The sequence below is a fragment of the Columba livia genome, chromosome 14, assembly GCF_036013475.1.
Source record: "Columba livia isolate bColLiv1 breed racing homer chromosome 14, bColLiv1.pat.W.v2, whole genome shotgun sequence".
NCBI classification, from domain to species: domain Eukaryota; kingdom Metazoa; phylum Chordata; class Aves; order Columbiformes; family Columbidae; genus Columba; species Columba livia.
The window spans coordinates 17749382-17775782 of record NC_088615.1 but is presented as its reverse complement, the minus strand read 5'-3'; the positions used below and the strand labels follow the sequence as shown (position 1 = coordinate 17775782).

At 52.3% G+C, this 26401-nt stretch overlaps 2 protein-coding genes across 2 annotated transcripts; both read right to left on the bottom strand.

The window, feature by feature from the left end:
* Window positions 1-1015: 1015 nt before the first annotated feature.
* On the bottom strand, window positions 1016-13062 carry LOC102085388 (protocadherin-16-like). Its single transcript, XM_021288901.2, has 3 exons — window positions 9836-13062; window positions 5784-6174; window positions 1016-4935 (listed from the first exon to the last, which is right to left on the bottom strand). Exons 1-3 carry the CDS (start codon window positions 12274-12276, stop codon window positions 2275-2277), a joined length of 5493 nt encoding a protein of 1830 aa, XP_021144576.2. The 5' UTR covers window positions 12277-13062; the 3' UTR covers window positions 1016-2274.
* Window positions 13063-17199: 4137 nt separating this feature from the next.
* Window positions 17200-26336, bottom strand: LOC135575451 (protocadherin beta-4-like). Its single transcript, XM_065030257.1, has one exon. It carries the CDS (start codon window positions 20854-20856, stop codon window positions 18415-18417), a length of 2442 nt encoding a protein of 813 aa, XP_064886329.1. The 5' UTR covers window positions 20857-26336; the 3' UTR covers window positions 17200-18414.
* Window positions 26337-26401: the final 65 nt, after the last annotated feature.

The window sequence follows — 26401 nt, the reverse complement described above, 5'->3', positions numbered from 1 at the left end:
CACCACAGGATTTGTGCAGCACAGCAAAGTACAGTACAGGACAGCACAGCACAGGACAGGCCTGTGCCTGGAAGGAGCCTGGAAGGAGGTGGATATCAGTCTCTTCCCAAGTAGCAAGTGATAGGATAAGAGTAAAATTGCTTAAGTCACACCAGGAGAAGTTTAAATTGGATGTTAAAAAAAATTTCTTCACCAAAAGGGTTGTCAAGTACTGGAACAAGCTCCCCAGGGAACCACTTGAGTCACCATCCCTTGATGTAGCAGGCAGTGACATGGTTTTGTGATGGACTTGGTAGTTCTCTGTTTACAGTTGGACTCAATGGTTTCAAGGATCTTTTCCAGCTGAAATGATCCTATGATTCTACTGAGGTTAAGTGGATACTGGACAATTTGCTCCCCATGTGCAATCTTCTTGTGGTCAGCAGCACTTCACCAGCCCATCTTCAATACTTACTTTTTCATCAGGGCCTTGTGGAAGGGACGGCTGTAGTCTTCTGCGTTTCCTGAGAGCTAAGCCTCTCCTGGTAGCTGTTTTTACCGACCAAATGCCACCTCATGGCACTCCATGAAGTACTTCCCAAAGGAACACGTGTGCTGTTCATCTGCCATCCATCTTCTGAAACTCCTACAGCTTTAGTGTCACAAACACTTTGTGCTCACACACCTCTCAGTTCACATCTGCAGCTTCAGCTGTCCAGAGAGTTGGAAAGGTCACTCCCAACATCTCACTGCTTTGATGAGGCTTTTGCACACCCGGGGTCACTCTTAGTGTTGGGATGTGTTTCTCCTGACCTGGATTGAACTGGGTCCTGTCACAGCCAGAAGCTCAGTGCTCTGAAGACCCATAGAGACCTGCCAGCAATTCCCACGATTTTCCAGAAAGCTCTACCAGGTGTGCCTTCAAAATGCAGAAAGGTACCTGCTCAACTTTACCTCAGTAAGGGAAGAAAGTGAGAAAATAAAAATCCAGCCTCCTGAAAGCTTTCTTCAAAAGAACATATCTACAAAGACTGTCTCCACACACAGCATTGAGGTGTTTATTTCACTTTTACACACAACGGTATTGTGGTTAACAATGCTACAGTTTATAAGTGCAGCACAACACAGCCTGAATGTTTCCAAATATTCCATGCCACACTACACTCTATCAAACAGTCTGTTATTATACATGGGATTGCAGTCCTTCTTAAGAAGAATAGGTAAGACCATGCTCAAACATAGTCCACAAAGCAAAAGGACAAAGGGCAAAAAGGAGAATGCCAAAGGTCTCAGCAAACCCTGAAAATCACCTCAGAGAGCTTTGTACACCCATCATGAAGCCTCTGAATTTGCGAACAACAATGACAAGAACAAATTCAATAACCCATTTCCAAGCACGTAATGATTCTATCTTCAGACAAACTCCTTTGAAGTGAATTCTGGAGTTTCCTTACAATGAACTCAAAGATAATGTATCTTTACAACTCTTTACAGTTACACTCTATGAGAAGGTTGTTTGTGTTGCTATAATTTCAAGCCAATCCCAAGCAGACAGCCTGTGTGTGCACCTTCATCACACATGCCAAAATCTCATTCTGCATGTTGCTGTTCTCCCCTAGAGAAAACAAGATTGCTGTTCTCCAAGGGTAAGGATATCTACATTGCATCACAACCAGTTGGATGTGAGCAGCTCCCTGCTTCAACAGGCAGCACTACGGCAGCATATGCAGCCACAAACTGGCAGTATGGACAAACATAGTGGCCAGAAAGCAAAACACACAAAGCCCATACATCTCAGACACAGAAACATCCAGAACCCAGAGCAGAAAAAGCCCCATGCTTGCACCACATTGTAACACAGTACTCACAACTTCCTTGCTTTCCTGACCCAGGAGAAGGGCTACGTGCATTTCAGCAAGCAGGTGATCTGTCTGTCCAATAGTGCCGTTGTGTTACAGCAGAGAAAAAGAGGCCCTCTACAGCAGGTGAGACAGGAAATTATCTGGGGCACTGGAACTAGTCCCACTCTTGAAGCATTTCAGAAACAGCTTCACCGCAGCTGAAACATTGTTTCCTAGCAGAAAACCGTTAGGGGATTATGGGTGTTGTTTGGTGGTTTTGTTTTTTCTTTTTTTTTGGAGGGGAAACCAATCTTTCCCTGTACTTAACATTTGAGGCAAATCAGTGACAACAATTGCAAATTGAGATTTACTCTAAAGGAACCATTGCCATATGTTGAAGCCCACATCCCTTCCCCTCATGAGGCCTTAAGTCTCTGACTGTGCTGACTCCACACTACTTAAAGGAAAGACTGTTGAACTGCTCTACAGAGACCATCCCTGGGTGGGCTGGTGCCACATCCTCCAGGGTGATAGGGTCACGGGGGAAATCCTGTTGATCATCAGTGACCACACCTGTGGTGCAGTGCTGTGGTAGCAGGCTGGGGAGGATGGGCTTCAAGAACTTGAACTCACTGTTGCCTGAGCCTGTTGTGAGGCTGATCTCATAGCAATAGGGGTGGGGCAGGGTCCCTGCAGTGGCTGCATCAGCCAGGCCACTCTGTAAGTTTCCAGCACCATAAAGCACATGCCCACCCTTCAGCTCATTTCTCTTGCACGCCTTGTGAACAACAAAGGCTCCCATGGATGCAAGGAAGAGGAGCGAAACAAAGACCAATGAAATGATTAAATACATTGTTAGGGAATCACCCTCATCCTCCACGGCCAGGCTGCTGTGCGTTATGCGCACGTCTGAGAAGTCACTGAGCAGAAGCGCACTCAGTGAGGCTGTGGCTGACAGCGGTGGTTGCCCGTTGTCTCGCACCAGAACAACAAGCTTCTGTTTCGCAGCATCTCTCTCTGTCACGGGCCTCCTCAGCCGCACCTCCCCACTTTGGGCACCCACCACAAACAGCCCGGGGTCAGTGGCCCTTAGCAGGTGGTACGAGAGCCACGAGTTCTGCCCCGAGTCAGCATCGACAGCCACCACTTTGGTGACAAGGTACCCGGCCTCAGCTGACATGGGCACCAGCTCACTGGATGGTGGGCTGCTGTCCTGTGAGGGGTACAGCACCAGTGGCACATTGTCACTCTCATCCACCATAACAAGTCGGACAGTGACTTTGGAACTGAGGGCAGGAGACCCAGCATCAGAGGCACTCACCAAGACTTCAATCTGCTTCACCTGTTCATAGTCCAGAGGCCGCAGCACAAACACATCCCCATTCTCAGAGTTCACAGAGATGCAGGAGCAGGGAGGCTGCTCTGTGGGGTGGGCTGGTACCAGGGAATAGGTCACCTTGGCATTGGACCCTGTGTCGGCATCTGCAGCACTCACAGCTCCAACAAGCACTGTGGGGACATTATTCTCACGCACATACATGGTGTATGATGTCTGGTTGAAGACAGGTGCATTGTCATTCACATCAGAGACATCCACTGTGAAGGTCTGGGTGGTTGTGAGAGGAGGTGACCCCATGTCTGCTGCTGTGACACTCAGGATGTACTGTGCAGTCTCTTCCCGGTCCAGTGTGCTCACAGTCACCAGCTCATAGTAATTCTTATAAGCCGGACGCAGGGAGAATGACAGCTGATCCTCAAGGGCACAGGAGATCTTCCCATTGGCTCCAGAATCCCTGTCCTTCACATTAAAGAGGGCGACCACTGTCCCAGGTAATGCATTCTCAGGGAGGGGGCTGCTGAAGGAACTGACCACCAGCTCGGGTGCATTATCATTCACATCCACCACCTCCACCAACACCTTGCAGATTGCTGACAGGCCACCACCATCACTGGCCCGCACACTGAGCTCATATTTCTCTGCAGCCTCAAAGTCCAGAGGCTTTGTGAGTTTAATTTCACCACTCACAGGGTCAATCAAAAATGTGGAGTCACTCTGGCTCAATGCTTGGCTGAACTGATAGGAGATGTCCCCATTACGTCCTGCATCCAGATCTGTTGCCACCACACTAAGAACAACAGAGCCCTCTGGTGCATTTTCCAAAACCTTCCCAAAGTACACTTTCTGTGTGAAGACTGGAGAATTGTCATTTACATCCAGAACAACAATGTGGATTTCTATAGTCCCACTCCTGGGTGGAGAGCCGCCATCCATGGCAATGAGACTGAAACCAATCTCTGCCTGCTCCTCTCTGTCTAGCAGCTTTTCCAAAACCAGTTCCACGTACATCTCATCATGACTGTGATTCCCAAAAGACACACTAAAGTACTCATTCTCGGGAGAGATGCTGTAAGCCTGGATGCTGTTGCTGCCAACGTCCAGGTCCCGAGCTCCCTCCAGGGGGAAACGTGAGCCCGGGTCGCTCCTTTCAGGGATCTTAAAAGTGACTTGTTCCTCCGGGAAAATGGGCGCATGGTCATTAATGTCGTCCACGGTCACCTCGACTCGCAAGAACTGCAGGGGGTTGGCCAGCACCAGCTCGAAGGGCAGCGTGCAGGTAGCGGCCTGCCCGCACAGCTCCTCCCGGTCCAGCCTCTCCGCCACGAGCAGGCGGCCGGTGCCGCGCTCTAAGCGAAAGTGCTGCCGGCCGTCCTCCGAGGCCAGGCGGGCGCGGCGAGCCGAGAGCTGCGCCGGGGCCAGCCCCGCGTCCTCCGCCACGTTGCCTACCACCGAGCCGCTCTCCCCCTCCTCGGCTACGGAGTAGCGCAGGGGCTGGGAGCGAGCGTGCGGCAGGGACAGGAAAGCAGAGAGACAAAGCACTTGCCTTGCGAGAGCCATGTCGGGCCGGTCCGGGACAGCCTCCGTCTCGCGGATCGCCCGCGCAGTCCTCCGCGGAAAGCGGCACCCGGCAGCAGCACGGCAGCGCGGTCCCGTGTTCTCCCTCCTTCTTTTTCGCCGAGTCCGGCTGGCGACCCGGAGGGCGGCTGCAGCGGCCCGGCAGCGGATGGCACGGGGCACCGCTCGCTGCCGCCGCAACTGCTGCCCGGCCGGGCTGGGCTAGGCTGGGCTGGGCAGGGCCGGGCCGGGCCGGCCTCCGCCACCGCTCGCAGCCGTTCGGGGACGTCTTGGCCGGGAGCGCCACCCTGCGGCCCGCAGCCAGACTGCGCCCGCCGCCGCCTGCGCTGCCGCCTCGCACCCGCACACGGACCCGCGCGCACACGCGCGGCTGCTCGCCGCCTGGGATTCCTCGGAAGGACGGACGCACAGCGCGCCGGGGATGGAAGCGCAGAGACGGAGAGAGGAGAGTCCTGCGCGGCCGCCGCATAAACCCGAGCGCACGAGCAGCGACCGCACCTGTCCCCAGTCTTCCCCCGCTGTATGCAGTCCTCGGCCTCGTCTGCACTTGGTACCCGGGAGGCTAATCCGTGCCTTTCTGAACGACAAGCACAAGGTGTTTCCCAAGGCACGACGAAGGCTGAGCCCGGAGGGACGGAGCCGCCTTCCCCGGCTGAAGAAACCGGGCAAAGGCCACCGCCGGTGCAGCACGCAGGGAGCAGAAGGGCCCGGCGAGACATGGACTCAGTAATCACAGCCTGAGGAACGGGATGTGAGGCAGGTCACAGCAAGACTTAGGCATAGCCGGCCGGCTATTCAAGCGGCTTAAAGGGAGGAGGTGTTGAGCTCCCCTGATCGATTTCCCTGTCATCAGAGGGCTGCGACGTGTCCAGCGATTCTTCGTCCTTGCCCGCCCCGACTCAGCGGTGGACTCCAGCGGTTACTGCTTCGTCTTCTGCTCAGGAGCGTATCTGAGCTGAAGAAAGCAGCGTGATGCCTGAGAAGCAGTGTCGGAACGCGGCTGCTGCTCGCGCTCTCGCACCGGCACAACCGGCGCCGCCGGCGGGTACAGCACCTGCGGCGCGTTGTCGTTCTCGTCCACGATCACCAGCCGCACCGACCGACACGTTGCTGCTCAGCGCCGGCGCGCCGCCGTCCTCCGCCCGCACCCACAGCCCCACCTCGCGCACCTCCTCGTAGTCGAACGAGCGCAGCGCGTACAGCGCGCCCGTCTCCGCCTCCACCGACACGGACGACGACAGCGGCGCGCTCCGCACACGCCCCTCCCCCAGCCGGTACCGCACGCGTGCGTTCTGCCCCCAGTCCGCGTCCCACGCCCGCACCCTCAGCACCAGCGCGCCCGCCGCGTTGTTCTCGGGCACACGGGCGCTGTAGCGCGCCTCCGCGAACACCGGCGCGTTGTCGTTCACGTCCAGCACCCGCAGCCACAGCACCGCGCTGCTGCACAGCGCCGGCGACCCGCCGTCCGCACGTCACCTTGTACTCTCACACCTCCTGCTAGTCTATTTTCTCGCCGTCATCACGCGGTAACACTCCTCGAAAGACTCCTCCAAACAGAATGGTAGAAACACCCATCTGCCGACAGCAACTGCAGCGCTCTGGCGCTGGGCATCGACCTCTGTCTCGCCGCCCTCCCACTCCTGCTCAGCCAACAGCACCTGCTGTAGCCCCACACTTGCCAGCATCCCTGACAGCAATGTTTACAGAATCAGGGACATGCGTGCGTTCAGAAGAGTCTCTCTGACAAGTCCTGCCCACTGCATTGCTTCCTAAAAAGACACCTCTGACGAGTCCCTCGTGAGTGGTCAACAGTGTGTTCAGGCCCTGCAGTGCATGAAGCAGCCTCCCCCTCTCATAGACTAACTGTAATAAACCTTCCAGTGATTAACTGTATTAGACACATGAACCCACGAGCTGGAATGACCCCATAGGCAGCTGTTTTCCATCAGGAGGTGCTGGTTTCTCGTCATCTCAGTAGGACAGACATGCTCACCGTCTGTCATTCACAACTCAGTCTGTTAGAGCTCATGCTATTGGAAGAGATTACAACAGACAAATTTACATCCGTTTATATGTGGAGAGCCCTGTGCAGAGGAGCTTCACGCAGGACTCCAGACATGCACAGCAAACCATGGAGACCACGGTCATAGAAAGAAAAGGTGCTCTGTTTCAGACTTTCAACCTATTATAGAACTTTCCTGCAAGAAAGCTATAAGTTTGCATGCAGAATTCTTGCTCGCATGTGGCTTCCTCACCAGCACCAAGTGGGAGCTCCCTGCTATCTCCTTGGTCACAATGAGCTGAATTTATCATTTTGCTACCAAATTTGTGCAGTGCATCAAGCATGGGACAGCACAGGTCTGTCCTGAAAGGAGGTTGTGGGGCAGCAGATTTCAGTCTCTTTTCCCAAGTTAGAAGTGATAAGATAACACAAAATGATCTCAGGATGTGGCAGGGGAGCTCTAGAAAGGATATTAGGAAAAATGTATTGACCAAAAGAATTGACAAGAATTGGCACTGACTGCCCGGGGAAGTGATCAAGTCATCAGCTGCCATGGTTTAGCCCCTGCCAGTAGCTAGGTCAATGTGGCCACTCACTCATTCCTAACACACTCTGGTGGAATGGGAGGTGAATTGGAAAACAAAAGGTAAAAGTCATGGGTTTAGATAAAACCAATTTAATAGAACAGGAAAGGAGAGATAAATGACAACAATAAAAGACTATACAGGTGAGGGATCCACAAAGCAATCACCAACTTGGAAAAATTGATGCCCAGCTCACTCCTAAGCAGCGATCCTGAACACTGGTCCTGTTCAACTGATGCCAGAAGTCCAGAGACCCAGACACACTTCATGCTCAAACATAAATGCACCACACCACCAACAGCAGAAAACAAAGACCCAGACAGCAGCAATTCCCCAAGAAGCTAGTTCCTCTCACAGTCAGCTTCCCCAGATGCTACTGAGCATGATGCCATACGCTGTCAAATCTACCTTTGGCTCAGCTGTCATGGCTGTGTCCACTCCCACCTTCCAGTGAAATTTAGCTCTTTTGGAGCTGAAACCAGGACATTATCAGCTTCTGGTGAAAATTAACCCTATCCCAGACAAACAAGCACACCATCCCCGGATGTAGCACTTAGAGATAAGGGTTAGTGGTAGACTTGGCAGTGCTATGTTAACAGTTGGACTCAATGGTCTCTAGGATCCTTTCCAAACTAAATGATTCTGTGATTCTACTCACATTAACTGGATAGTAGAATATTCACTCCTCCATGTACAATGGTCAGCATCCCTAGACCAGGGTGTTCTCGGGACTTAGCTTTTCATCAGGGCCTTGTGGAAGAGATGGCTGTAGTCCTCTGCATTTCCTGAGAACCAAGTGTCTCCATTGTAGCTGTTTTCATTCACCAAATGCCACCTCCTGTGGCTCCCTCAAATACTTCCCAAAGGAACAAGTGTGCTGTCCATCTGCCATCCATCTTCTGAAACTCCTGCAGCTTTAGTGTCACAAACACTTTGAGCTCAAACACCTCCCAGTTCCCATCTGCAGCTGGAGCTGTCAGGAGAGTTGGAAAGGTCACTCCCCACCCCCTCACTGCTTTGATGAGGCCTTTGCACACCCAGGGCCACTGTTAGGGCAGGGGTGTGTTTCTCCTGACCTGGATGAACCTGGGCCTTGGCGCAGGCAGAAGATCAGTACACAGAAATGCCATAGAGGCCTGCCAACAATTCCTTTATCCCACAATTTTCTAAATGTTCAATTGGCCACACCTCCAAATTGCATAAATGTACCTGCTCAACCTCAGTCATGACACAAAATGAGAAAAATCTCCTGGTATTTTTAACACTTTCCCAGAGCTTTCCAAGAAATAACACTCTAAACTCAATCCATTTGATTGTACTCTTTATTCCACTTTTACACACAAGGGTATGCCATTTTACAACGGCACAGTCTATAACCGCAGCACAACACAGCACGAGAGTTTCCAAATACTCTGTGCCACACTGCTTTCACTCGAACCATCTGTTATTATACATGGGGTGAGAGTCCTTCTCAAAAGGAATGGGTAAGATACTGCACAAACACAGTTCACATGTGTGATACAGAAGCCTTACAAAAACTCTGTCAAACATCTCAGGAAAGCTTTCCACTCCTATCAAGAAGCCTCTGAATTTGGGAACAACCATGATAAGACCATAATCAGTGGCTCCTTTTCAAATTCATCTTGATTCTACCTTCAAACAAATTCCTTTGAAGTGACTAGTGAAGTTTCCTTACATAGCACTCAAAGACAAAGAACGTGTTTTGACAACTCGCTACAGTTAGAGTCTGTGCCAACATCATTTGTGCTGCTGTAATTCAAGGCAATCCGAAGGAGAAAGCCTTTCCACCCACCTCTTTCTCATGCACCAAAGGAAAAACTCATTCTGCGTTTAGATGTTCTCCCCTACAGAAGATAACTCTGTTCTCCAAGTGTCAAAACAGCTTTCTTGCCTGATGAGTTGAAATTGCATGAATCACAAAGGGTAGATGCAACCAACTCCCTGCTGCACCAGGCACACAAGGGCAGCATATGCAGGCTCACAATGGACAGAGTTACCAGAAGGCAAAACACACAGAGCCCACATATCTCAGGAAGAGGGACATCCAGACCCCAGAGCAGAAAGAATCCCATGGTTGTACCATAATGTAACACAATACTCACAACTTCCTTGTTCTCCTGACCCAGGAGAAGGGCTACGTGCATTTCAGTGAACAGGTGATTTGTCTGCCTGACCTTGCTATTGCATTACAGCACACAAAAAGACGGCTATGATCTTGCCTAACAGCAAGTGAGACAAGAAGTTAGCTAGGGGCCCTGTAATAAAATCTCTCTTGAAGCATTTCAGAAACAGCTGTAACAGACCTGACACGTATGATTAACTTCTGGCAAGGGCTTCAGATTCATTTTTCAAGGGGGAGACAAGTTTAATCTGACTAAAAACTCAAAGGGAAACAATGCTGCCAATTGATAATGCAGATTAACTCTGAAGGAATCATAGCCCGCATGCCTTCATATCATGAAGTCTGAAGCCTCTGGCTGTGCTGACTCCACACTACTTAAAGGAAAGACTGTTGAACTGCTCTACAGAGAGCACCCCTGGGTGGGCTGGCGCCACATCATCCATGGTGATAGGGACACAGGAGAAATCCTGTTCATCATCAGTGACCCCACCCGTGGTGCAGTGCTGTGGTGGCAGGTTGGGGAGGATGGGCTTCAGGAACTTGAACTCACTGTTGCCTGAGTCTGTTGTGAAGCTGATCTCATAGCAATAGGGGTGGGGCAGGGTCCCTGCAGCAGCTGCATCAGCCAGGCCACTCTGTAAATTTCCAGCACCATAAAGCACATGCCCACCTTTCAGCTCCTTTCTTTTGCACACCTTGTGAACAAAAAAGGCTCCCATGGATGCAAGGAAGAGGAGTGAAACAAAGACCAATGAAATGATTAAATACATTGTTATGGAATCACCCTCATCCTCCACAGCCAGGCTGCTGTGTGTTATGCGTACGTCTGAGAAGTCACTGAGCAGAAGTGCACTCAGTGAGGCTGTGGCTGAGAGTGGTGGTTGCCCGTTGTCTCGCACCAGAACAACAAGCTTCTGCTTTACAGCATCTCTCTCTGTCACTGGCCTCCTCAGCCGCACCTCCCCACTTTGGGCACCCACCACAAACAGCCCGGGGTCGGTGGCCCTCAGCAGGTGGTACGAGAGCCATGAGTTCTGCCCTGAGTCGGCATCAACAGCCACCACTTTTGTGACCAGGTACCCTGCATCAGCTGACATGGGCACCAACTCACTGGATGGTGGGCTGCTGTCCTGCGAGGGGTACAGCACGAGTGGCGCATTGTCATTCTCATCCACCACAACAAGGCTGATAGTGACATTGGCACTGAGGGCAGGAGACCCAGCATCAGAGGCACGCACTAAGACTTCAATCTGCTTCACTTGCTCATAGTCCAGAGGCCGCAGCACAAACACATCCCCATTCTCAGAGTTCACAGAGATGCAGGAGCAGGGAGGCTGCTCTGTGGGGTGGGCTGGTAACAGGGAATAGGTCACCTTGGCATTGGACCCTGTGTCGGCATCTGCAGCACTCACAGCTCCAACAAGCACTGTGGGGACATTATTCTCACGCACATACATGGTGTACGATGTCTGGTTGAAGACAGGTGCATTATCATTCACATCAGAGATGTCCACTGTGAAGGTCTGGGTGGTTGTGAGAGGAGGTGACCCCGCGTCAGTTGCTGTGACACTGAGGATGTACTGTGCAGTCTCTTCCCGGTCCAGTGTTCTCACAGTCACCAGCTCATAGTAATTCTTATAGGCTGGATGCAGGGAGAAGGACAGCTGATCCTCAAGGGCACAGGAGATCTTCCCGTTGGCTCCAGAATCTCTGTCCTTCACGTTAAAGAGGGCGACCACTGTCCCGGGTAACGCATTCTCAGGGAGGGGGCTGCTGAAGGAACTGACCACCAGTTCGGGTGCATTGTCATTCACATCCACCACCTCCACCAACACCCTGCAGAGTGCTGAGAGGCCACCACCATCAGTGGCTCGAACACTGAGTTCGTGATTCTCTGCTGTCTCAAAGTCCAGAGGCTTTGTGAGTTTAATTTCACCACTCATATGGTCAATGACAAATGCGAAGTCACTGTGGCTCACTGCTTGGCTGAACTGATAGGAGATGTCCCCATTACGTCCTGCATCCTGATCAGTTGCCACCACACTGAGAACTACAGAGCCCTCTGGCGCATTTTCCAAAATCTTCACAACATAAAGCTCCTGTGTGAAGACCGGGGCATTGTCATTGGCATCTAGAACTACAATGTGAATTTGTGTAGTTCCACTCCTGGGTGGAGAGCCCCCGTCCATGGCAATGAGTCTGAAATAAATCTCTGACTGTTCCTCTCTGTCTAGCGGCTTTTCCAAGACCAGTTCCGCGTACTTCTTGCCCTTTTTCCAGTTCCCAAAAGATATACTAAAGTAGTCATTCGCAGGAGAGATGCTGTAAGTCTGGATGCTGTTGTTGCCAATATCCAGGTCCCGAGCTCCCTCCAATGGGAAACGTGAGCCCGGGTTGCTCGTTTCCGGCATCTTAAAAGTAATTTGTTCCTCCGGGAAAACGGGCGCATGGTCATTGATGTCCTCCACGGTCACCTCGACCCGCAAGAACTGCAGGGGGTTAGCCAGCACCAGCTCGAAGGGCAGCGTGCAGGTAGCGGCCTGCCCGCACAGCTCCTCCCGGTCCAGCCTCTCCGCCACGAGCAGGCGGCCGGTGCCGCGCTCTAAGCGAAAGTGCTGCCGGCCGTCCTCCGAGGCCAGGCGGGCGCGGCGAGCCGAGAGCTGCGCCGGGGCCAGCCCCGCGTCCTCCGCCACGTTGCCTACCACCGAGCCGCTCTCCCCCTCCTCGGCTACGGAGTAGCGCAGGGGCTGGGAGCGAGCGTGCGGCAGGGACAGGAAAGCAGAGAGACAAAGCACTTGCCTTGCGATCGCCATGTCGGGCCGGTTCGGGACAGCCTCCGTCTCGCGGATCGCCCTCTCAGTCCTCCGCGGAAAGCGGCGCCCGGCAGCAGCGCGGCAGACGCGGTCGGGTGCACTCCCTCTCTCCCTCGTTCCTTTCTTGACAAGTCCGGCTGCCCACACTGAACGTAGCTGCCGCGGTCCGGCAGCGGATGGCACGGGGCACCGCTCACCGCTGCTCGCCGCCGCAACTGCTGCCCGGCCGGGCTGGGCTGGGCTGGGCAGTGTCGGTCTCGGCCGCCTCCGCGCTCGCAGCCGATCGGCGACGCCTTGACCGGGAACGCCACCCTGCGGCCCGCCGCCAGACTGCGCCCGCCGCCGCCCGCTGCCCCCGTTTACGCTTCGTACCGGCAGACGGACCCGCGCGCACACGCGCGGCTGCGGCCGCTCGCCCGCCCGCCTGGGTTCCCACGGCAGAACGAGTGCACAGCACGCCAGGGAGGGAAGCGCAGGGACGGAGTGACGAGAGCCTTGCGGGGCCACCGCGTCAGACCGAGCGCACGGGCAGCGCCGCCACTTGCTCACCGTCTTGCCCCTCTCACCTGCTCGGAGCACACTAATAGTGTGTGCGCCTGGCTCCAGACAGACCAGTCCGTACCTTTGGAGAAACACAGGGACAAGCAAATACACCGCGTTTACCACGGGCACCGTCCGGCGGAGGCTGCACCCGGAGGGATGGAGCCTCTTAACCCGGTGGCAAAAACCCGGCAAGAGCCTCCGCCGGGACAGCACGCAGGGAACAGAAGCTCTTGGCGCTACGTAAACTCAGGAGTCTCAGGCTGAGGAAGGTGAATGGAGGCTTGTCCCAGGAAGACACAGGCGTGGACTCGTGTAACGGCCGGCTAGTCAATCGGCTGATCAGAAGGAGGGGCTGAGCTCCCTGGATCGGTTTCCCTGTGGCCTGTGGGCTGCGACGTGCACAGCGATTCTTAGTCCTTGCCCGTCCCGACTCAGCGCTGCTGAGGAACGGGTATTGGCTTCTGTCCGAGGCGCTGTCCATACGCTATTCCTAGAGGTAAGCCGGCTGCAGAGTGCCTGTTTCTGGACCGGTCCATACTGTCGGTTTCGAAATCGCTGCGAGAATAACAATAGGCAGAGGGGGGCGAAAGCCGTGCCGAAGGCAAGCATGGCAGAGCTTGGCTGAAGAACTGGCGAGGACGGAGAGGACGAAAAGCCCAGAACGAGACGTAGCGCAGGGAGGCGATGAGGTAGGTGGTGAGCAGGTCCCCCTGGACGCCAGAGGTTACTGCCTCGTCCTCTGCTCGGGAGACTAGCTGAGCTAGAAGAAGCAGCGTGGTGCCAGAGAAGCAGTGTCGGAACGCGGCTGCTGCCCGCGCTCTCGCACCAGCACGACCGGCGTCGCCGGTGTGTACAGCAGCTGCGGCGCGTCGTCGTTCTCGTCCACGATCACCAGCCGCACCGACACGTTGCTGCTCAGCCCCGGCGCGCCGCCGTCCTCCGCCCGCACCCACAGCCCCACCTCGCGCACCTCCTCGTAGTCGAACGAGCGCAGCGCGTACAGCGCGCCCGTCTCCGCCTCCACCGACACGGACGACGACAGCGGCGCGCCCCGCACACGCCCCTCCCCCAGCCAGTACCGCACGCGTGCGTTCTGCCCCCAGTCCGCGTCCCACGCCCGCACCCTCAGCACCAGCGCGTCCGCCGCGTTGTTCTCGGGCACACGGGCGCTGTAGCGCGCCTCCGCGAACTCCGGCGCGCTGTCCTTCACGTCCAGCACCCGCAGCCACAGCACCGCGCTGCTGCACAGCGCCGGCGACCCGCCGTCCTCACCGTCACTTTGTTCCAAGAAAGTTCCTCCCGGTCCAGGTCTCTCACCGTCACCACACGATAACAGTACTCGAAGGACTTCTCTAGACCGAACGGTGAAAACACTCATCTGCCGATAGCAACTGCAGCGCTCTGGCGCTGGGCAGCGGCCACCGTATCGCCGCCTGATCAGCCAACAGCGCTTGCTGCAGTCCTGCGTTTGCCAGCATCCCAGACACTGCATGCCATGCAGACCCCAGTCATAGAGAAGAATGAATGCATCTATTTCAGCTTTTCAAGCTATTATAGCACTTTCCTGTAGGAAAGCAATTCTCTTCATCATTTCTGCTGTCAGAGTAGAACAATTTTGCATGCAGATTTTTTGCTCGTATGTGGCTTTCTCACCTCCACCACAGCAGAGCTGCCTGCACATTCTTCAGACTTGAGATTATTGCTCTGCTACTAAATTTCTGCAGAACAACAAGCATGAGACAGCACAGACGTGCTGAAAGGAGGTTGGAATTAGGTCAGTGTCAGTCTCTTTTCTCAAGTAACAAGTGATTGGATGAGAAAAATTGGCTTCAAGTTGTGCTCAGTGCTCAGACTATCCACACAGGTATTCCAGCAGTTCCCTCCTCCCAACATTTCCCTGAGCCGCATCTCCAAACTGCAGAAAAGCACACCCACAAATCCACTTCCGAGGACAGAAAGAGAAAAGAACTCCCAGCATCCTGAAAACTTTGTCACTGCATTCCCAGAAAGAACATCTCTACAAAGACTACTCTCTCTATTCAAGAGGGCATTCTTTTTATTTCACTTTTAGACATAAATGTATTGCAGTTCACAAAAGTACAGTTTATAACTGAGGCTCAAGACAGTACGTGAGTTTCCAAATATAATGTGTCACACTGCCTTCATTCACACAATCTGTTATTATACATGGGGTGACAGTCCTTCTTAAGAGGAATAGGTAATAAAATGCTCAAAGACAGTTCACAAAGGAGAAGGAGAAAGGGCAAGTAGAGGAATGCAAATGCTCTAACACAAACCCAGAAAATTGTCTCAGGACAGCTTTCCACTCCCATCAATAAGCCTCTGGATTTGGGAGCAAAAATGATATGACCAAAATCAATGGCCCCTTTCCAAGTTCATCTTGATTCAGCCTTTAGAAAAAATCCTTTGAAGAAATGTGTTGAGTTTCCTTAGAATGCACTCAAAGACAATTAGTGTCTTTTCAGAACTCTGTACAGTTACCGCCTTGTAGCAGGCACTTCCACTGCATCAAAATTTAACAAGTGGGACAGAAGACCTGCTTGGCAAAACAGGGAACTCCTCAGAGAGTTCATGAGGAAAAAGAAATCATATCATCTCTCGAAGGAAGGTCAGGCTTTGCAGGAAGACTGCAGAGCTTTCGTTCCTATATGTAGAGAGAAGACATGAAAGGCCAGAGATCAGTAGAGATGAAACTGGCCAGAGGTGTGTCAGACAACAAGAAAGGCTTTTTTAAGTGCATTAATAACAAGAGGAGGTCCAAAGAAAACATTAGATTTGTAGTTGTTGAAGCTTGTCGCTTGACTAGCAGGGATGAAGAAGTGGAGGCACTAAAGGCTTTTCTTGCTTCGGGCTTCAGTTATACTGATAGCCCTTGTGCTGTCCCATCCACTGAAGTCAAAGGACCACAAGTTGGGTACAGTGACTTTCCATTGGTGGACACTGTCCCTCGCAGAATCCTTCTGGACACATTAACCAACTGTGAGATTAAAGGGTTCACAGTCGTCCGAGTGAAGAAGTGGCTGAAGTGTAGAGCACAAACAACTGTAATGAATGGGGTGATCTCTCACTGGTGACAGGCGTTTCTCAGGGTACATTTCTAGGCCCAGCTCTGTTTAATACTTTCATCAATGATCTAGATGCAGACCCTTGTCATAGAAAAGAAAGAGTGCCCCTGTTTCAGTCATTCAAGACATTTTAGGACTTTTCTGCAAGAAAGAAAATCCCATTGTTATTTTTGATGTCACAGTAAAAGAAGTTCCCATGTAGACTTTTTGCTTGCAGAGGGCTTTCACACCAGCACCATGTGGGAGATGCTTGCACATTCCTTGGTTACAATGAGTTGAGTTTATCCTTCCACCACAGGATTTGTGCAGCACAACAAAGTACAGGGCAGCACAGCACAGGCCTGGAAGGAGGGGGATGTCAGTCTCTTCCCAAGTAGCAAGTGATAGGATGAGAGTAAAATTGCTTAAGTCACACCAGGAGAAGTTTAAATTGGATGTTAAGAAAAATTTCTTCACCAAAAAGGGTTGTTAAGCACTGGAACAAACTCCTCATGGAACCAGTTGAGTCACCATCCATTGATGTAGCACTCAGGGACATGGTTTAGTGATGGACTTGGTAGTTCTGTGCTTACGATTTGACTCAATGGTCTCAAGGATCTTTCCCAACTGAAATGATCCTATGATTCTACTGAGGTTAGGTGGATAGTGATCCATTCGCTTCTTCATATGCAATCATCTTGTGGTCAGCAGAACTTAAGAAGTCTGTCTTCAGGACTTAACTTTTCATCAGGGCTTGTGGAAGGGACAGCTGTAGTCCTCTGCATTTCCTGAGAGCAAAGCCTTTCCCTGGTAGCTTTTTTCAGCCACCAAATGCTCACTTCCTGGCAGTCCCCCAAATACTTCCCAAAGAAACAAGTGTGCTGTCCATCTGCCATCCAACTTCTGAAACTCCTACAAATTTAATGTCACAAGAAAATTGTGTTCCAACACCTCCCAGTTCCCAGCTGCAGCTGTCTGGAGAGCTGGAGAGGTTACTCCCCCCACCTCACTGCTTTGATGAGGCTTTTGCACACTCGCCGTCACTCTTAGGGCAGGGGTGTGTTTCTCCTGACCTGGATTGAACTGGGCCCTGTCGCAGCCAGTAGCTCAGTACTCTCAAGACCTGTAGCGACCTGCCAGCAATTCACATATCCCGCAGTTTTCCAGAATGCTCTGTCAGCTGCATCTCCAAACTGCAGAAATGTACCTGCTCAACCTTAACTCAGTAAGGGAACAAAATGAGAAAAAAAAATCCAGTCTCCTGAAAGCTTTCCCCAAAAGAACATATCTACAAACACTGTCTCCACACAAGGCATTGAGGGATCCTCTTTATTTCACTTTTACACACAACAGTATTGTGGTTAACAATGGTGCAGTTAAGTGCAGCACGACACAGCCTGAGTGTTTCCAAATATTCCATGCCACACTGCATTCTATCAGTCTGTTATTATACATGGGGTGACAGTCCTTCTTATGAGGAATAAGTAAGGAAATGCTCAAATACAATTCACAAAGAGAAGGAGAAACAGCAAAAATTAGAATGCAAATGCTCTATAGTAACCCAGAAACTGATCTCAGGACAGCTTTGCATTCCCATCGTGAAACCTCTGAATTTGGGAACAACAATTACAAGAACAAATTCAACAACCCCTTTCCAAGTTCATCTTGATTCTATTTTCAGACTAACTCCTTTGAAGTGAATTCTGGAGTTTCCTTACAATGCACTCATAGACAATCAATGTGTTTTTACAACTGTACAGTTACACTCTATGATAAGGTTGTTTGTGTTGCTATAATTTCAAGGCAATCCCGAGCAGAAAGCCTGTCTGTGCACCTTCACCACACATGACAAAGCGAAGTCTCATTCTGCATGTTGCGGTTCTCCCCTAGAGAAAACAAGATTGTTGTTTTCCAAGAGTCAAGATATCTACATTGCATCACGACCAGTTGGATGTGAGCAACTCTCCTTCAGCACTAGGGCAGCTTATACAGCCATAAAAATCACTGTATAGACAGACATAGTGACTACAAGGCAAAACACACAGATCCCACACATCTCAGACACAGAGACATCCAGAACACAGAGCAGAAAAAGCTCCATGCTTGCACCACATTGTAACGCAGTACTCACAACTTCCTTGCTCAGCTGACCCAGGAGAAGGGTACGTGCAGTTCAGCAAGCAGGTGATCTGTCTGCGTGACCATGCCATTGCTTTACAGCACATAGTAAGAGGCCCACTTAGGGCAAGTAAAACGTGAACTTAGCTGAGGCCCTGGAACTAATCCCACTCTTGAAGCATTTCAGAAACAGCTTTACCACAGCTGAAACATTATTTACTCTCAGAAAATCATTAGGGGAATTGGGGGATTTTTGGAGGGGAAACAATCTTTCATTGTACTAAACATTTGAGGCAAGTCAGTGACACCAATTGCAAATACAGATTTACTCTGAAGGAACCATTGCCACATGTTGAAGCCCACATTCCTTCCCCTCATGAGGCCTTAAGTCTCTGGCTGTGCTGACCCCACACTACTTAAAGGAAAGACTATTGAACTGCTTCGCAGTGAGCATCGCTGGGTTGTCTGGTGCCACATCCTCCAGGGTGATAGGGTCACGGGGGAAATCCTGTTCATCATCTGTGCCCCTGCCCATGGTGCAGTGCTGTGGTGGCAGGCTGGGGAGGATGGGCTTCAGGAACTTGAACTCGCTGTTGCCCGAACCCGTTGTGAGGCTGATCTCATAGCAATAGGGGTGGGGCAGGGTCCCTGCAGCAACTGCATCAGCCAGACCACCCTGCAAGTTTCCAGCATCATAAAGCACGTGCCCATCCTTCAGCTCATTTCTCTTGCACACCTTGAGAGTAATGAGGGCTGCCATGGATGCGAGGAAGAGGAGTGAGACAAAGACCAATGAAATGATTAAATACATTGTTAGGGAATCACCCTCATCCTCAGTGGCCAGGCTGTTCTGTGGTAGGCGCACATCTGAGAAGTCACTGAGCAGGAGCGCACTCAGTGATACTGTGGACGACAGTGGTGGTTGCCCATTGTCTCGCACCAGAACAACAAGCTTCTGTTTCACAGGGTCTCTCTCTGTCACGGGCCTCCTCAGCCGCACCTCCCCACTTTGGGCACCCACCACAAACAGTCCAGGGTCAGTGGCCCTCAGCAGGTGGTATGAGAGCCATGAGTTCTGTCCCGAGTCGGCATCAACAGCCACCACTTTTGTGACCAGGTACCCTGCTTCAGCTGACATGGGCACCAGCTCACCGGGCGGTGGATTGCTGTCCTGTGATGGGTAAAGCACCAGTGGTGCATTGTCATTCTCATCCACCACGACAAGGCGGACAGTGACATTGGAACTGAGAGCAGGAGACCCAGCATCAGAGGCACTCACCAAGACCTCGATCTGCTTCACCTGCTCATAGTCCAGAGGCCGCAGCACAAACACATCCCCATTCTCAGAGTTCACAGAGATGCAGGAGCAGGGAGGCTGCTCTGTGGGGTGGGCTGGTAACAGCGAGTAGGTCACCTTAGCATTGGGCCCCACATCAGCATCTGCAGCACTCACTGCTCCAACGAGCACCGTGGGGACATTATTCTCACGCACATACATGGTGTATGATGTCTGGTTGAAGACAGGTGCATTGTCATTCACATCAGAGACATCCACTGTGAAGGTCTGGGTGGTTGTGAGAGGAGGTGACCCTGCGTCTGCTGCTGTGACACTGAGGATGTACTGTGCAGTCTCCTCCCGGTCCAGTGTGCTCACAGTCACCAGCTCATAGTAATTCTTATAGGTTGGCTGCAAGGAGAACAACAGCTGGTTCTCAAGGGCACAGGAGATCTTCCCATTGGCTCCAGAATCCCTGTCCTTCACGTTAAAGAGGGCGACCACTGTCCCAGGTAATGCGTTCTCAGGGAGGGGGCTGCTGAAGGAACTGACCACCAGCTCGGGTGCATTGTCATTCACATCCACCACCTCCACCAACACCTTGCAGATTGCTGACAGGCCACCACCATCACTGGCCCGCACACTAAGCTCATATTTCTGTGCAGCCTCAAAGTCTAGACGCTTTTTGAGTTTAATTTCACCACTCACAGGGTCAATCAAAAATGCTGAGTCACTCTGGCTCACTGCTTGGCTGAACTGATAGGAGATGTCTCCATTAGGTCCAACATCCACATCTGTCGCCACCACTCTGAGAACCACAGAGCCCTCTGGTGCATTTTCCAAAACCTTCCCAAAGTACACTCTCTGTGTGAAGACTGGAGAATTGTCATTTACGTCCAGAACAACAATATGGATTTCCATGGTCCCACTCCTGGGTGGAGAGCCGCCATCCATGGCAATGAGACTGAAACCAATCTCTGCCTGCTCCTCTCTGTCCAGCGGCTTTTCCAGGACCAGTTCCACATACTTTTCATAATCACTGTGACTCCCAAAAAAGACACTGAAGTACTCATTCTCGGGAGAGATGCTGTAAGCCTGGATGCTGTTGTTGCCAATATCCAGGTCCCGAGCTCCCTCCAGTGGGAAACGCGAGCCCGGGTGGCTTAGTTCTAGGATCTTAAAAGTGACTTGTTCCTCCGGGAAAACGGGCGCATGGTCATTGATGTCCTCCACGGTCACCTCGACTCGCAAGAACTGCAGGGGGTTGGCCAGCACCAGCTCGAAGGGCAGCGTGCAGGTAGCGGCCTGCCCGCACAGCTCCTCCCGGTCCAGCCTCTCCGCCACGAGCAGGCGGCCGGTGCCGCGCTCTAAGCGAAAGTGCTGCCGGCCGTCCTCCGAGGCCAGGCGGGCGCGGCGAGCCGAGAGCTGCGCCGGGGCCAGCCCCGCGTCCTCCGCCACGTTGCCTACCACCGAGCCGCTCTCCCCCTCCTCGGCTACGGAGTAGCGCAGGGGCTGGGAGCAAGCGTGCGGCAGGGACAGGAAAGCAGAGAGACAAAGCACTTGCCTTGCGGTCGCCATGTCGGGCCGGTTCGGGACAGCCTCCGTCTCGCGGATCACCCGCTCAGTCCTCCGCGGAAAGCAGCGCCCGGCAGCGGCGCGGCGGACGCGGTCGTCTGCGCTCGTTCCTTCTCTCCCTCTTTTCCTTCTCACCGGGTCCTACTCGGGGGGTCCTAGACGCAGCTGCCTTGTCCCGGTGGCGAAAGGCATTGGGCACCGCTAGCCGCTGCCGCTGCTTCCCGGGCGGGCTGGGCAGGGAAGGGCCGGGCTGGGTTCGACCGCCTCTCCGCTCGCAGCCGCTCGGCGACGTCTTGGCCGGGAGCGCCACCCTGCGGCCCGTCGCCAGACTGCGCCCGCCGCCGCCCGCTGTCCGCGCTGCCGTCTTGCACACGGACCCGTGCGCATACGCGAGACTGAGGCGGCTTTCCCGCCTGGGGACATGAAGCGCGCAGACCGCGCCGGGGAGGGAAGCGCATTAACGGTGAGACAAGAGCCCTGCGGGGCCGCCGCGTCAGACCGAGCGCACGGGCAGCGCCGCCACCTGCCCCATGTCTTCCCCCTCTCTATGCAGCACCCGGCCAATCCGTGCCTTTCTGCACGACAAACGCGTGGTGTTTCTTACGGTAGGACGAAGGCTGTGCCCGGAGGGACGAAGCCGCCTTCCCCGGCTGCGGAAACCAGGCAAGGGTCACAGCCGGGGAGGCACGGAGGGAACAGGATGGCTCCGCGAGACGTGGACTCAGGAATCTCAGCCTGAGGAACGGGACGGGAGGCGGGTCACAGCAAGGCTTAGGAGTGGACATGCCTGCCGGCCGGCTATTCAAACGGCTGAGACGGAGGAGGGCTGAGTTCCCTGAGTCGGTTGCCCGGCATCCTGCGGGCTGCGACCTGCACAGCGATTCTTCGTTCTTATCCACCCCGACTCAGCGGTGTACTCCAGCGGTCACTGCTTCGTCCTCAGCTCGGGAGTGTATCTAAGCTGAGAGAGCAGCATGATGCCTGAGAAGCAGTGTCGGAACGGGGCTGCTGCCCTGCGTAACCGGTGCTGGCAGCAGGTACAGCACCTGCGGCGCGTTGTCGTTCTCGTCCACGATCACCAGTCGCACCGACCGACACGTTGCTGCTCAGCACCGGCGCGCCGCCGTCCTCCGCCCGCACCCACAGCCCCACCTCGCGCACCTCCTCGTAGTCGAACGAGCGCAGCGCGTACAGTGCACCCGTCTCCGCCTCCACCGACACGGACGACGACAGCGGCGCGCCCCGCACACGCCCCTCCCCCAGCCGGTACCGCACGCGTGCGTTCTGCCCCCAGTCCGCGTCCCACGCCCACACCCTCAGCACCAGCGCGCCCGCCGCGTTGTTCTCGGGCACACGGGCGCTGTAGCGCGCCTCCGCGAACACCGGCGCGTTGTCGTTCACGTCCAGCACCCGCAGCCACAGCACCGCGCTGCTGCACAGCGCCGGCGACCCGCCGTCCGCCGCCCGCACCGTCACGTTGTACTCCCACACCTCCTGCTAGTCTATTTTCTCGCCGTCACCACATGGTAACACTCCTCAAAGGACTTCTCTAGACGCAACGGTGGAAACACTCATCTGCCGACAGCAACTGCTAAGCTCTGGTGCTGGGCAGCGGCCACTACATCGCCGCCCTCCCACTCCTGGTCAGCCAACAACGCCTGCTGCAGCCCCGCGCTTGCCTGCATCCCTGACAACAGTGCTTACACCATCACGGACATGCGTGCGTTCAGGAGAGTCTCTCTGAAAAGTCCTGCCCACCGTATTGCTTCCTAAACGGCACTTCCGACGAGCCCCTCAGGAAACCTCAGCAGCTTGTTCAGGCCCTCTATTGCACAAAATAGTCTCCTCCCTCTCTTGGGGTAGAAACGGGAATAAGCCGTCGGGTCATGAACTGCACGAGACACATGAAACGTTAAACTGGACCATCCCAAAAGGCCAGCAGTCTTACACCACCTGAGAGAGAGCCTGGTTCCTTTCATCTCACTGAGAGACATGTGCTCATTTAGTCTAATTCACAACTCTGTCTAATATAGCTCACACCGTTGCTAGAGATTAACACAGATAAAACGACATCCCTTTTGATTTGGGGACCCCTGAGCATAGGAGCATCACACGGCACTCCAGCCATACAGACCATGCCATGCAGACCCTGGTCATGGAAAAGAATGAGCACTCGCACTTCAGTCATTCAAGACATTAGGATACTTCTTTGCAAGAAAGCTATTCTAGTAATTATTTTGAATGTCACAGTAAAAGAATTCCCATATGGACCTCTGTGTCACAGGTGATGATCTCACCAGTCCAAAGTGGGAGCTCCCTGCATGTTCCTTGTTTACAATGAGTGGAGTTTATCCTTTTGCTACAAAATTTCTGCAGCACAACACAGTACAAGGCATCTCAGGCCTCTGCCTGAATGGAGATTGTAAGGAGCTGAGTGTCACTCTCTTCCCAAGGAACAGGTGATAGCATGACAGGAATTAGCCTCAAGCTGCACTGGGGGAAGTTTAGATTGGATGCTAGGAAAACTTAATCCACATGAAGCATTGTCAAGCATTGGCAAAGGCTGCCCAGGGAAGTGGTCGAGTTGCCATCCCAGGATGTGGTACTCAAGGACATGGTTTACCGGTGGACTTGATAGTCTTAATGTTAACAGTTGGACTTGGTCGTCCCAGGGATCTGTTCTAACTGAAATGATTCTACTCAGGTTAATTGAATAGTCAATCTTTTACACCTCGATGTCCCAGCCTGAAGCTCAGGGTTTAGGAGAGCCATAGAGGCCTGCCAGCAATTCTGTCCTCCCCAAAATTTTCCTCAGTGCTCTACTGGCTGCATCTTCAAATGGCAGAAATGTACCCACTCCATCTTCCTCAGCCAGGGGAAGATATGAGAAAAAAACTCCCAGCCTCTTGAAAACTTTGACAGAGGTTTTCCAATAAGGACATCACTACAAAGACTACTCTCTCAACTCAACTGGGCGTTATTTTTGTTTTACTTTTACACATAACTGTATTGCACTTCAGAAGGTCACAGTTTATGACTATAGCACAACACAGCGTGAGGGTTTCAGATGTTCTGTGCCACACTACCTTCAGTGAAAGAATCTGTTATTATACACGGGGTGAGAGTCATTCCTAAGAGAAATATGTAAGACAATGCTCAAAGATGGTTCTTAGAGTAGAAGGAGAACAGGCAAAAATGAGAATACAAATGCTCTAACACAAAACCAGAAAAATCATCTCAGGACAGTTTTCCATTCCCATCAAGAAACCTCTGAATTTGGGAACAACAATGATAAGACAAAAATCAATGGCCCATTTCCAAGATCATCTTGATTCTGCCTTCAGACAAAATACTTTGAAGCAACTTCTGGAGTTGCCTTACAATACATTCAAGACAATTAATGTGTTTTCACAACTCTGTATACTTACCACCTTTTAACAGGCTGTTCCACTGCATGGAAATTTAACAAGTGGGACAGAAGACCTACTTCACAAAACAGGGAACTCCTCAGAGAGTTCATGAGGAAAAAGAAATCATATCATCTCTCGAAGCAAGGTCAGGCTTTGCAGGAACATTGCATAGTTCGGTTCCCTTATGCAGGGAAAAGACATGAAAGGCCAGAGACCAGTAGAGATGAAACTGGCCAGTGGTGTATGAGACAACAAGAAAGGGTTTTTTAAGTACACTAATAACAAGAGGAGGTCCAAAGAAAACATTGGATTGATAGCTGTTGAAGCTGGTCACTTGACTGACAGGGATGAAGAAGAAGTGGAGGTACTAAAAGCTTTTCTTGCCTCAGGCTTCAATTATATTGATAGATCTTGTGCTGTCCCATCCACTGAGCTGGAGGACCAAAAGTTCAGGAACAATGGCTTGCCATTGGTGGACACTGAAATGTAAGGGACCAGCTCTATCAGCTGAATGTTCACAAGTCCATGGGGCTGATGGGATTCATCCTACAGTACAGAAAGAGCTAGTGGATTTTACAGGAGGATCCCTCTTGATCATCTGCCAAAGGTCTTGGGAGTCTGCAGATGTCCCTGCTGACTGGAAGCTGACCAGGGTTCTTCCAGTTTACAAGAGGTTGTGAGGACAGAACCAGGAAACTACAGACCTGTTTGTCTAGCCTCAGTTCCTGGGAAAAATATGGTGACAATCATAGTGGGTACTACTGAAAGAACATTTAAAGAACAACATAATAATCAGGCACAGTCAACATGGGCTCACCAAGGGAAAGTCCTGTTTAATTTGACATCTGTCTATGAGAAGCTCACCTGCCTCACAGATGAAGGGAAGGTGGTGGCTGTATTTTTCCTGGATTTTAGTAAGGCTTTAGATACTGTCCCTCACAGCATCCTCTGGACACATTAAACAACTGTGAGAAAAGCAGGTTCACAGTGGTCTGAATGAAGAAGTGGCTGAAGTGTAGAGTGCAAAGCACTGTAATGAATGGGGGGACATCTTGCTGGTGACCAATCACCACAAGTGTTCCTCACGGTACATTTCTAGGCACAGCTCTGTTTAATACTTTGATCAATGATCTAGATGCAGACCCTTGTCATAGAAAAGAAGAGTGCCCCTGTTTCAGTCATTCAAGCACTTTTAGGACTTTCATACAAGAAAGAAATTCTCTTCGTTAGTTCCGTTGTCGCAGTAAAATAAGTTCCCATGTAGGCTTTTTGCTTGCAAAGGGCTTTCTCACCAGTACCACGTGGGAGATGCTTGCACATTACTCAGTTTCAATGAGCTGAGTTTATCCTTCTACCACAGAATTTGTGCAGCACAACAAAGTACAGGACAGCACTGTGCAGGGTCTGTGCCAGAAAGGAGGCTGGAAGGAAGGAGATGTCAGTCTCTTCCCAAGTAACAAGTGATAGGACAAGAGCAAATTTGCTTAAGTAGCACCAGGAGAAGTTTAGATTGGATGTTAAGAAGAATTCTTCAGCAAAAGGATTGTCAAGCACTGGAACAAGCTCCCCGTGGAAGTAGTTGAGTCATCATCCCTTGATGGAGCACTCAGTTACATTGTTAATGACGGACTTGGTGGATCCGTGTTTACAGTTGGACTCAATGGTCTCAAGGATCTTTACCAACCTAAATGTTTGTGATTCTACTGAGATTAACTGGATAGTGGACCATTTACTCCTCTGTGTGCAGTCATCTTGTGGTCAGCAGCACTTCACCAGCCCGTCTTCCGGACTTATCTCTTCATCAGGGCTTGTGGAAGGGACAGCTGTAGTCCTCTGCATTTCCCAACAATCAAGCCTCTCCCTGGTAGCTGTTTTCACCCACCAGATGCCTGTAGTGTCACAAACACTTTATGTTCAAACACCTCCCAGTTCCCATCTGAAGCTGGAGCTGTCAGGAGAGTCGGAAAGCTCACTCCTCCCCACCCCTCACTGCTTTAATGAGGCCTTTGCACACCCAGGATCACTCTTAGGGCAGAGGCCAGTTTCCCCTGACGTGGATCAAACTGGGCCCTGTCACAGCCAGAAGCTCAGTGCTCTGAAGACCTGTAGACACCTGCCAGCAACTTCCTTCTCCCGCA

What these genes read in the sequence shown, in the direction of transcription:
- LOC102085388 (XM_021288901.2), bottom strand. Translation starts at nt 12,276, where the DNA reads ATGGCGATCGCAAGGCAAGTGCTTTGTCTCTCTGCTTTCCTGTCCCTG. An exon ending in AACAGTCTTTCCTTTAAGTA is followed by an intron (nt 6,175 to 9,835) that starts GTGTGGAGTCAG and finishes GGCGCTGTGCAG; the next exon opens with CAGCGCGGTGCTGTGGCTGC. An exon ending in GACAACGCGCCGCAGGTGCT is followed by an intron (nt 4,936 to 5,783) that starts GTACCCGCCGGC and finishes AGCCCAGCCTAG; the next exon opens with CCCAGCCCGGCCGGGCAGCA.
- LOC135575451 (XM_065030257.1), bottom strand. Translation starts at nt 20,856, where the DNA reads ATGGCGACCGCAAGGCAAGTGCTTTGTCTCTCTGCTTTCCTGTCCCTG.